Genomic DNA, 12,236 nt, shown 5'->3' on the forward strand with positions numbered 1-12,236 from the left:
AGTTGATCTTTGCTCAGGTATTTCATAATATCAGTGCTATTGTTGATGTTAATACTACTAATTTCACAGAACAGTTGAGGTTGGAAGGGACATCCGGAGATCATCTAGTCCAACCCCCCTGCTCAAGCAGGGTCAACTAGAGCAAGTTGCACAGGACCGTGTTCAGACAGCTTTTGAATATCTCCAGAGAAGGAGACTCCACAACCTCTTGGGGCAACCTGTTCCAGTGCTCTGTCACCCTCACAGTGAAGAAGTTTTTCCTCATGTTCAGAGGGAACTTCCTGTGTTTCAGTTTGTGCCTGTTGCCCCTCGTCCTATCACTGAGCACCACTGAGCAGAGTCTGGTCCCATCCTCTTGACACCCTCCCTTCAGATACTTGTACACATTGATAAGATCCCCCCTCAGCCTTCTCTTCTGCAGGCTGAAGAGTCCCTGCTCTCCCAGCCTTTTCTCATAGGAGAGATGCTCCAGTCCCCTAATCATTTTAGCAGCCCTTTGCTGGACTGGCTCCAGTAGCTGCATGTCTCTTTTGTACTGGGGAGCCCAGCACTGGACACAGTACTCCACATGTGGCCTCACCAGTGCTGAGCAGAAGGTGAGGATCACCTCCCTCGACCAGCTGGCAATGCTCTTCCTAATGCAGCCCAGAATACTATTGGCCTTCTTGGCCACAAGGGCACATTGCTGGCTCATGGCCAACTTGTCCATCAGAACCCTGGGTCCTTCTCTGCAGTGCTGCTTTACAGCTATAATGCAATCCTATCCAATCCTATTATTTATATTAGAGGAGTGCTGAAAAGGGTCGATCAATGTTGTGTCTAATTGTGTAAAGCTCTGTTTAAAAGCAAGGTAAGAGATTAGACAGACTCGACTAGAGATGTAGATGAGGGCTGCAGAGCTCCTATAACCACCCATGTCTCCAGAGTGGTGTCCTTGGTTGCTCTTAACGCAACCTGTGACTGCAAGTGGAAAGAAACTGCAGTATCTTCCATATTGCTGTGGTGTAGAAAATATGAAGACAGAAAGTTGAACCACATTATCCAGCACTCCAGTCATATGATCAATGCTGCTATATTGCTCTGCAACTCTTTTTTTCAAACGAGTCTAACCAAGGGATATTTTTACTTTGTTCATTCTATAGCTCCCTGCCAGTGTGTGTGTTTCCCTTCTCCAGGCTTCCTATGCTACTTAGCGGTGCCATAGCATCCCTCCTGTCTGATAGTTGCCACACCTGGAGCATCTGCTCTCTTTGGCTCCTTCCAGATATATCAGCTTCTTCCTGTCTTGTTTTCATTTTCAGTACTTTGGCATCCAATTTCCCATATGCTGCTCTTGCTTTCTCCCACTGTTTCTGTGAGTTTGTCTACACAGATGAGTTGCCACAATTTAACATACTGGTGAAACCACGGTAATTCTGCATACCCTTACTGATGCAAATGTGAGTTTAAACTTTCTGGATTAAGCCTCCTTCATAACATAGCTGTAAATGTGTGGGACAGACAGATGCAAACTTGTTCTGTCTACAAGCCTGCTTTGCTCTAGAAGTTGTTTTCAAGCTAATATATTCCATCTTTCACTAAACCGCAGTTATTTGATGTGCCTAGCTTCTTCCCAGTAGCAGTAAATCCAATGGCAGTTTCCTAGCTTGTGCTTTTTCTCCAGCACCTTTGACCGTTCAGAAATGACATGATGCAACTGTTGTGTTCAAGCTGCAAACAAAGAGGAAGGCATACACTTCTGCGAGACTAAAACCAGTTAATAACTGTAGTACCGTTGATACAACTTAATCTTCAGTTCCAAACAAAAGTACATTATTTGGAAATTCACCTCAGGCCTTAAGATTAGACCGAATGATTCTGGACCCATATTTAAAAGCCTGGGTCTTTCCCTAATTCCTATAAGCTAAGCTAAGCCAGTCACATCCAAGCATTTTATTTTTGTGGGGAGTTCTGTATTCTGTAACATAGGAACACTATTTCTTGGCCTATTATTTTTTCAGGTTAGCAACATGTAAAACCTTCTTGATCTTTTATCACCAAAGGTGATATGTTAACATGTTAACAATAGCTTCAAAGTGTATGTTAGGTCAAGGAGGTAGCTCGCAGAACATTATAGCTGTATTTACATGGATGTGTGATAGCTTGCAAAAGGAGGGAAACATGAAACAAATAAGGCTTTAATTTGGGTTGGAGACTTTCCTTTGAATCAGTAATAAGACAGATGTGTAATAACACCATTTGAAATTTGAGTTAGCCTTAGTTGCACAGCTTTTTAGACAGGATGGTGTGTGTCTAAATGGTCCAGCTGCCCAAGTGGCATTGGCATAGTCTCCTATTAATGCAACTACGTGGCTTGATAGATTGCACCATGGCCTCTCATAACACTCGCGTGGCCAGCCTGCAACTGTCTGTACGTGAAAGTGCAGACCTGCCACTTCTCACCTGAACCCTTCAGGGCTTAAAAAGTCAGCTGGGGGACAATATTCCTTACTGTATGTGTACATATGCCATAGCATATTGCTGTACTTTTTAAAATAATTTGTCTTATGCTTGGCAGCACAAGTTGCTCTTGTTGGGGCGATAGCCAAAATGTGCCTGTGTCCTGGCTTCATTGGGTGTGATAGCAGGGTCCCGTGGGGCAGGGAGGAAGCTGCAGTGCACGCAGTAGGTTGTTTGGGTAAAAATACACACCTGCCCCATCTTGGACACAGCCAGTAGAGTTCCCATGCTCAATATTGTCAGACTTGATGGGAATAAGCTTTAGTAATTCCTAATGGAGAAAAAACAACTTCAAGGAGTAGGAGAAGCACAATTTTTCATATGTTCTTGTGGAACATCCTTTTTTTTTTTTTAATGCTTTTGTCTTTCTTAGTCTGGTAATTGGTACATATAATAAACTGAGAGAGCACAAACAGACAATCTTTGTTCATGCACAACTACAGAAAAAGACCATGCAAGTTTGTTGAAATTGTCACCTTTTTGGATTTTCTTCAGTGTTTAATCATTTGTTTCTTGACTACTGCACTGCTTGCCATTTCACTTTGCCTTAGTTCACAAAAAAAGATAGAGTTTCGTTATCTCGAGAGACTGTTCTTGGACTGAGTGGTTTGAGTAGTTGGACAGTGATTTCTGAAGTACTGTGCCAGAAAATTGCAACAAGCCCTTGTACTACAGTGCCAGAGTATTCTGATTTTATTTTCTTAAAAGCAGAAATGTAAAAGAAATGTTTTTAAAATGTTGAAAAGTGTTTTTGAGTTATTTAGATTTATTCATTTTACTAGAATTAAAAATTCTATCCAAAAAAGCTGATATTGTTAGACAGAGACATCATTAGACATCATTTGTCAGAGTAGCCTTGACATAACAGGTGGCTAGAGCAGCCCCTCCTGAAGATAGGGGCAATCAAAATTAGGATGGGGACAACTTGGCAGCTAATTTTTTGATGGAAAGCTACAAAGCCTGGAATGGTAGACTTCTCATCTGCTATTGAGTGGACTAACCTGGAAAGTCTAATGCATTTGAAATTGTCTAGAGACTTGCTTGAAGGGAAGGAGTCTCCTTTCTTTCAACATTGAAAGGCGTCACTTTCAAAAAGGCTGATTCTGTAACGGAGAGGAGAGGGGAAAGTTGGCACGGGGGTCATTTGTTCAAAAACTAAACTGCATATTTTCAATAGATGCATATAGTAAAAAGATTGGTCTGAGGATTCTTTATTGTGGAAATGTTTAAGTGTTTTTTTGTGCGCAGCAACTCTTGATAGAAGAAATTTATAATTCTGATGTCCTCAGAAATGATCAACATTAAAATATTTTAATATTTATCTGACTCAGTTATTTTGTGTAGCTTTGTCTGTACTTGTGTGCTTTTAAAGCACTTGCTTAAAAATTACAGATACACATGTGCTTTTGTCATTTTCTTTACATTTTAGGACTAGGACCACAACTTTGACACTCATACTGCATTCCTTCTAGTAGCTGCAGTATTCAAAGCAGTTGTATAATATCATAACTTGACCTTTTTCTTGCCACATAGTTTTTCTCCTTGTCAGGAAGAAATTAAAAAGGCCTATCATCTTGTTACATTTAATAGGCAGTTAGGGCTGCACAGGTTGACATTAAAAATGGGAATACTGAAATATGATAACTTCAGCAATTATGTTCAGTAGTTACAATAATGCATGCAATTGCTTTTGTTGTAGAGAGGCTTAAGAAGCCAGGGCACATTAACATTAACGTTTTAGTTCAGGTCGGGTCTAGGCTTCACAAATCTCTCAGGCCTCTCTGCAATTCACACATTGGAGTGGTCTCAGAGAACCCACTTCTTTCAGATGAAGCTAAACTGGAAGATGCTTTCCAGTTGCCAGTGGGCAGCCAGTCCATGCAACCAGACTCAGCACACGTCTGTGTAGACATCAAGACCTCGGTACCTGGAGATCCTCTCCTGCTGCACCCCGTGAGCTGCTAATCTAAGCATGGTCTCAGGCATTGTATCGACGGGGAAGAGGAGCTAATGAGGGGATCTCAGAGGGTCTAAACACTTTACTGGGTCTCAGTGAAGGGGGAGGAAGTGATGTCCAGCTATAAGGGCACTAATTTATGGCTGGTAACTTCTTAAATGGATCTAGCACTTTTGCGAGTAATCACTTGAGCATATTGTCCACCATGGATTATCAGTTTGAAATAAAAACTGTTTAATACTTAGAATAGAAAAATGGGGATCAGTTTTCAGAGAATAACACATCTGGGCATTAAGACAATGCAGTGACGTTTGAAGCAAGCTGCATGTTGACCAGAAAAAAAAAAGTGAACTTTGACATTTTTGTTGATTATTACTATCTGAAAGCCCATAGGCTGCTATGTATTTGAAGGATTGGATATTCAATTTTTCAGCCAGCACAGATTAACAGAACAGAATGAAAAGTACTTATGCAACATGAACATGTATTTTCTTGAATGCTTATTTAGCTCTCCCTGAGAACGTATGCAGTGTATTCATTTGATGTCTGTGAAAAAAAGGTTGAGGGCTTCCATAATTTTTTTTTCCATTTTATTCATTTGAGTTATTTACTAGTTACTGTTTGTGTGGAATGATTGATTTGTTTTAAAAAGAAATAGAAACTTCTGTCAAACGTGGTGGGTGCAGATTCATATTCCTGCAATGTGATGCTAACACATTTCAGAACAATCCTGTTCTAGTTAAAGCAGAACTAATGCAGTAGAAACTGTTTCAGACCCTTCAGTGACAGTGAAATAAAACTAGAAAAACCTAAAACCAGGAGGTATGAATGTCAGTTGCAATGTGTTGTATGCCATAGGTTAGTTGTATATAACCTTTAACTGGAGTGAAAACATGTTTGATTTCTGAAATATCTTTCCTTAGAGAGTATACAGAATGCTAAAATCCTGCTTGTTTTGGCAGAAGAAGATAGAACACTAAGCAATGGCTGGCTTCAAAAGCCAAATTAATTTAAATTAAAAACGTGAACCCTATTTCAAGCAGATCATGACTGACCATTGAAAAAGCAAACAGCCAAGGGAATGGCAATTTATCTCTTGATGTCTTCCAGTCAAAACTTCTGGCAAGCACAAGTTACGCTTTGGTTATGCCTGATTTCCCAGGGTAATTGGGTGTCAGTCTGTGGCTGCATTATGCAGGAGGTCAAACAGGATTTTTGTTATGATCCTTTTTGATTTAAAATCAGAAACTATAGTACGAGCAAAATTCAAATCCATGGTGATGTTTGTGTTTGTGTCTCCATTCTCTTACAGGTACTACAGTGCTACCATTTTGCAGATGTCGGGAGTTCAAGATGACAGGCTTGCAATCTGGCTGGCTGCACTGACAGCATTTATAAACTTCATTTTCACTCTTGTGGGAGTCTGGCTTGTTGAAAGAATGGGTCGCCGGAAACTTACACTTGGTAGCTTATCAGGTGAGTGTTTAATTGGAGTATATTGTGTATTCCTCGCAAGTGTAAGGAAAATGAAAATAAAATACTAATTTTATCAAACTAATTCTCTTCAAAACAGTAATGTTGACCCATCTTCTCAATCATGTAGCTTTTCAAGAATAGTAATATAGTGCACAGCTAAGAGCTAATTTTAAGAAAACGTTTAGCGTCTTTTTTTTTCAGATGCAGTTTCTCCTTCAAAGCATGTTTGACAATATATTTAGCTTTTTATGTTTTTCAGTAGAAGGAATGAAATGCTTGAAACTTCAGAGTTAGTTTTTAAATCTTGTGTATGTGTGTATATGTGATATGTAATTTCTGGCTTATTAATGTGAATTCAGAACATCTTATCAAGCTACTGGAGAAAGCATATCACATAGCTGTTGTGGTACTTTTTCAAGTAATGCAGTTCTGTGCATAGTTATGTCAAATGCAATAAATACCGTACTTGTAGTAATGGGACATTAATTAGCCTCCCATGGGAGATACTAAAATGCAATATTGTGAATTTGTACATTTTGTCCAGGTATTCAAGCACCGTAACTCAATCACATAGCCGTCTCTTAGAAGCTGGAAAAGGCAGAGCTGGCAGTCCTGCCTGTGCTCAGCCGTGTCCTGCCAGTTACCTGGTTAGGCCCTTTGTTAAGTCCCTTAAGGGTTCATTTGGGCTGAGGCAATCTGTGACAGGTACTTGCCTCTGGCTGACTGTCTAAGAAGTTCAGACATTTTCAAGAACAAGATTTGGAAAAGAGAGAGAAATGGTTCTTGCTTCTCTTGAAATAGTGTTCACAACTGCCTGGTTGGAAAGGTTTGATGCCTCCATGCCTTCTTCTGTCAACTCTGTCAGGGATCCAAACTGCTGGCTAATGTAACGCAGCAGAGTGGGGAGCCACCTGCCAAGAGCTGGCCATCTGCAATTTGGATGCAGTTCCCAAATGATAGGAGCTAATTTACATCCATAATGCATTTATGTAGGCAGAACACTGACTGCACTGCACCATGTCACATCTGGTTTGATACACTGCTGCCCAATGTTTGTATTAAAATGTGCAATTTGGAGTCAGTTTGGTATGTCCAAGTTATAATAAAACTGTATTTGGCCTTTTTTGTATTTTGTTTTGGAGTTGAGAAACCTGATGCTTTTTTCATGATCCAAGTTCAGAAGTGTTGTCATGACAGAAGTGATTGGAAGAGCACTTTCCTTAGTTCATAAAAAATGAACACAAATCTCAAATTGATATTTTTATGACCATCTACATCTAGATTAATTAAAATAAATTTCCCCTGTAAGTTCTTCTATGTCTCCAGACAGTTCCAAGTCTTTCAGAGGGGGGAAGATTGTACCATTCCCTAGGCTCAACAATACCTTTTGTTTTGTTTTGTTTTGTTTTGTTTTGTTTTCCTCCTATGGCACTTGTCTTGTTTCTTTGCCTTTGCATGAAGTGAATCTCTCTTTGCACTGCACTGACACTTGGTTTCTTGGGTGCTGCCTCTCCTTTATACCCTATTAGAATATGCCAAGTGTTGTATGTTAAGCCCCTGATGCATCATACCTCCCTCTGGGCAGCTCCTCAGGAGTTTATTGCTTATATGGAGCCAGTGATATAGGTTTGATTGCCATGTGGACTTTTCATACAAACACAGAACTCTTTGGAGCTTTGATTTTTTGGTTAATATATTCAAAGGTTGTAAATGGGAAATGTAGATATAAATGTCCCTTATAAAGCATATTAGTCATTGAGCAGAGGCGAATATAGAAATAAGGCAGAGAATTAACAAAGGAGAATAATACGGTTAGGGTTATGTGTTTATGATATTTGGACACAAAATAATTGCTTGGCAAAAATATTCTTGTTCCTTGCTCTGTAGTTGGTTGCCTGCTGTCAGTCTGCAGCAGCATTTGATTCGTGCTGTGTTACTTACTGTGTTCTATATCCTTTGGTCTCTTCTTAAGGAAAATATGGTATGAATAATGACCATGCTGAAATCATGTCATCTCTCAATGCTATGCAGAATTTTTTTATATAATATTTGACATTTAGATTTAGGTAATGGTGGGCATGATGTGTTTTACTTAGCAAGAAGGCTGTTGAATAAAATAGTAATTATTAAATATGCTGATGGATTTGTTTTCAGACAGTGAGTTTTCTCATGGGGTATACTTATTTTTCTTAGTGTTCTTCTTTGGTTTGCCTTTCTAGGGAAATTGGTTTTCATACTAAGTTATTAGAATAGCTGCCTGTCTGGTCCTTGGAGAAACCATGTATGCCCCGGTCTCCCGTTATATAAAATGAGGACAAAACTACTACCTTTGCCTGCTGCTCCAAGGGTTTGTTTGTAAAGGTTAATTGATTTGGTGTTTGTTAGATGATAAACTACAAGAATAATTAGTGAAGAGATAGCAACATTAGTATTTTGATTAAGTCTACATATTCTAAGTTAATTTTGTGAACTTATGCAGCTTTTTCTGCTCTCTGAAAACATTTAGGAAAGGGCTATTTTGCATTTGATTTAGAGCATTTTTGTCATTTTCAAAGTATTAACTCTTTTGAAAAATGTAGCCTTTCTGATAGATTCAGGAAGTATTATGAAAATTATAGTAAACTGCTTCTGCCAAAAAAATGAAAGAAAAAAATCCCACTTTTTTAGTTCTCTTTGCTGCAGTTAGCTACTGACTCTTCTTAGTTTCTCATTCATTTTATATGTTGTCATCAATTCTCTATCTTTCTTTTGCTCTTCAGTTCTTTTCTTTCTTCAAAGTTCTTCATTGGGAAGCTTGCAGATATTTTGACAAGTGCAGTATCCATTTTATTTGAGTTTTCCTTTTTCCCCTTCAGAAACTGGCAATTTGAAAGCGTGGTGGTATTTGGATGTATAACATATATCCAAATATATATCATTTTAAGATGGAGAAAATTGAAAAATCTGTCTTCAGAATGCTTACTTTTTTATTCCATTTCACTTAATGATATATTGTAATGGTATGTGTTTATTAATCATAGAAAAACTTCCCACAGAATGAAAATATATAGTATATAAATTCATGTACCAAATTTACATATTTAGTCCTTTTCCAAAGAAGTAAGAAATTTGCAGACATACTGTAAGTGAGTGTTAGTGTATTTGATTAACTTGAAAGACAGACAAAGCATATTTATAATGAATATAAATAAGATTTTAGTCTCTGTCTAAAGATATTTGCTGTCTGGTTTGTGGCATTTTGAAAGTACAAGGAATCTAGTGCAAAATCCAGCCTGCCCAGAAAACTGGGTTCATTAGCATACCTAGTCATCATAGCAATACAAAGCAAGCATAGAATAAGATGAAATTCACTGTTATTTTTATGGTAGATAGGTGCTTTCTCCACATATATTTTGTGATTTAGTTTAAGATATTAGAGTCAGAAGCAGATCTACCAGTTCAGGTAAATATATGGTCCAAAAATCTCCAGTTCATGCACATTTATGACCGTTAGCCATGGCTGCTGCACAGACATATTCATGAATTATTTTATTACACAGATCCTGCTACTTAAGAGGCTATTTATATCTCAGGAAGAATTTTTCATACAGTTGATGGGTTAGCCTGCTAGGAAACTTTTTTTTTTTCTCTTAAAAAAGCCCAAACCCCAAACCACCCTGACCCCCAAAGAAACTCCGTAGGAAACAGATAATGTGTAGTTCCTGCACTTAGCAGTGTGACCTTTTAAGGTTTTTAATGTAGTCACGTTTTAAAGGTCTGCACATGTACATTTTTGAGAAAATGAATTATGTTCTTATATAAAGAGCAAAGGGATGATGATGAGTATTTAGAATCAAATAAAAAGTTCTTCATTTGTCCTCAACCCTTAAGCTATACCATTACACACTGCTAAACATATGCTGCCTTCCAGTTGGGGTGTGCTTCAGTGGTTTGTGAGTCTGTTTATGTATTGTAGGGAGAATGTTATTAGATAGTTAGTATCTAATTCACAAACAAAGAACTAGTTTTGTAGTTTTAGTACTAGTAGTCTGTAGATCAAGCTGTACTTGTTCTTTGGGAACTATCAAATAAAACATACCACATAACTAGTGAGCATACAAATAGACATGCACAGTATTTTACGTAATGTAGACTTAGATGCCTCGCTGAGTAGCAAGATGTATGGGTTTTATTAGCATGAGTAGTGAAGCATATCAATTTTCATTAAAATGACACAGCACATTCCATTTGTATGACAAATAAAGTAGGAAAACTGTGTGGTTCTGTTCTGGTAATGACCTATTGTTGTACATAGTATGAATCTCTTTTGCCATCCTCCTCCTCCTCTTGGCGTTTTGTCCAGTTGTAGCTCATCTACAAAGAATTTGTTGGGGCCTGGAGAAAACAGATGGAAGGGGACTCTTCCATAGCAGATCTGTTATGTATACTCTTTGAAATGGAAGTTCAGAAATTGCAGTTGGACCTTTTTGTGGCATTTTTATGAAAAGTCAAATTTATCTTGCTTCACAAAGGGAGGTAAAATTGATGAAAAATCTGATGCTGTTTTCTATCTTACTGGAAAGTCTTCAAGTTTGGGAGTGGGAAGAAGTGTGGTGATTTAAAAGTTGCTATTAAATTTTACCTTAACAGCATTGTTTTCATCATGAAAAGGAATATATCCATTCATTCATGCAGTCTTCAATTCCACATATCAAAAAATGTTGCAGTCGATTAGTTTAGTATCTGGACAATAAATCTGATGCACTTGACTGTAACATCTAACCTAATTCAAGATGTGGATGTAGCAAAGGATATTTTTCTTAAATACTTATTACAGCTGCCTAGCATAATGGAGAATGCTGTGTGCATAATAATGGGGTGTCTTGCTTTCCCAAGCATAGTTCAGTTCAATAGAGAATTATTTCATGTTCTCTGGAGAAAAGTATCACATTGCTCTTTATCTGTATTTTTAGGTACTGCTGTAGCCCTCATTATCCTAGCTTCGGGATTTTTGCTATCAGCTCAGGTCTCGCCAAGAATCACACTTACTCCACCAGATCCTTCCCATCAAAACTCTACCTGCACAAAATACAGGTGAGATTTCGTGATCATTCGTTCATCAAATTATTCTGGAAGATTTTTTTTTCCAATTAACTGTTTTTTAGAACCTAATGTGAATAATGGACAAGTATTCACATAGTCTAATGAAGGCATCTAACTTAGAAATCTAAAGTTAAAGGCCTTAGTCCCTTAATGGAGAAAATTAGGCTCTTCGCTTAGGTGCGAATCACCCTTTGGATTTTCTTGGATTAAATAAGACAGGCTGCAGACTACACACGAGTTTTCTCTGTTATATCAGAGATGCTACAATTTATAGTGGACACAAAGTTATGAATATTTAAAAAATGTAATTTTTAAATATGTTTGCTCTTGCTAGTCTACTCATAGATTTGTCCTGTATAATAAGTATGAACTCTTGAAGAATGTATTCCTTGCCTTTTGTTTTACTGAATGAAAAACAAAAATCTTTAGAACAATGATAATTACAGACCCATTAACAATTCAAAACAAATCCAATTTTTGGATCTTTTTATCTATGGTGGGTAGAATGCACACTTTCATGTGCAATTGTGGTTTCAAGTTATTTCACTTTCAGAGTGTTAGGACTGTATCGTTATTTTCTGTATTTTGTCTTTTTTATTCACATGTGTGTGTCAGTGCTCCACTGAGAGAAGACTAGTTAAATAGCTGAAGCAGTTTTTACTTGTGTCCAAAATCTCTGCCTTACATATGTTTGTGATAATAATTATCAAGAAATGAGAGGTGTGCTTCTGCTTTCACAGAGATGTTGGCCAAACATACAGTTCATGGCTTTCCATATGACAGAGCACTGTCTTAAGTGACAGATTCTGAGGAGCTGAAACCTTGTAGACCTCTAGGGAGTGGACGGGAAGGTCTCAGAGTGTAAAAAAAAGATTCTAAAAGGGCACTACATACTACCACGTATGGGGATCCCTACATGAAAATACTATATTTTTACTTGTTTTCCACTGCAGTTTATACCTGTGTCACCTATTTATGTTGCTATTTTGGGGACTTGCCTATCCAGCTTTTTCAAATGGTAAGTGATCTACTTAAAGGATACGAAGGGAGAAAGAACCTCCACATGCTCTCTTCAGAATGAGATGATGTCAATAGCAGGATGCCAAAAGGATTGGCCTGGGACTTAAGTTAGCTAGTAGATAAGAATGTCTGGAGAGAGCTGATGCGCTATTTGCAGAACACAAATCTTTGTTACCTAATAAAGCTAGATGATTATATAACC

The 12,236-nt window shown here is 37.9% G+C and overlaps 1 protein-coding gene across 1 annotated transcript in view; it reads left to right on the top strand.

Moving 5' to 3' along the window:
• Window positions 1-12,236, top strand: part of SLC2A13 (solute carrier family 2 member 13) — a 219,549-nt gene that overhangs the window by 167,885 nt on the left and 39,428 nt on the right. The window contains exons 8-9 of the mRNA XM_026076041.1: window positions 5,769-5,932; window positions 10,885-11,005. Coding sequence (XP_025931826.1) covers window positions 5,769-5,932; window positions 10,885-11,005 — 285 coding nt within the window. The remainder of the gene's footprint in view (window positions 1-5,768; window positions 5,933-10,884; window positions 11,006-12,236) is intronic.

This window comes from Apteryx rowi, unplaced genomic scaffold, assembly GCF_003343035.1.
Source record: "Apteryx rowi isolate R43461 unplaced genomic scaffold, aptRow1 scaffold_423, whole genome shotgun sequence".
Taxonomy (NCBI): Eukaryota; Metazoa; Chordata; class Aves; order Apterygiformes; family Apterygidae; genus Apteryx; species Apteryx rowi.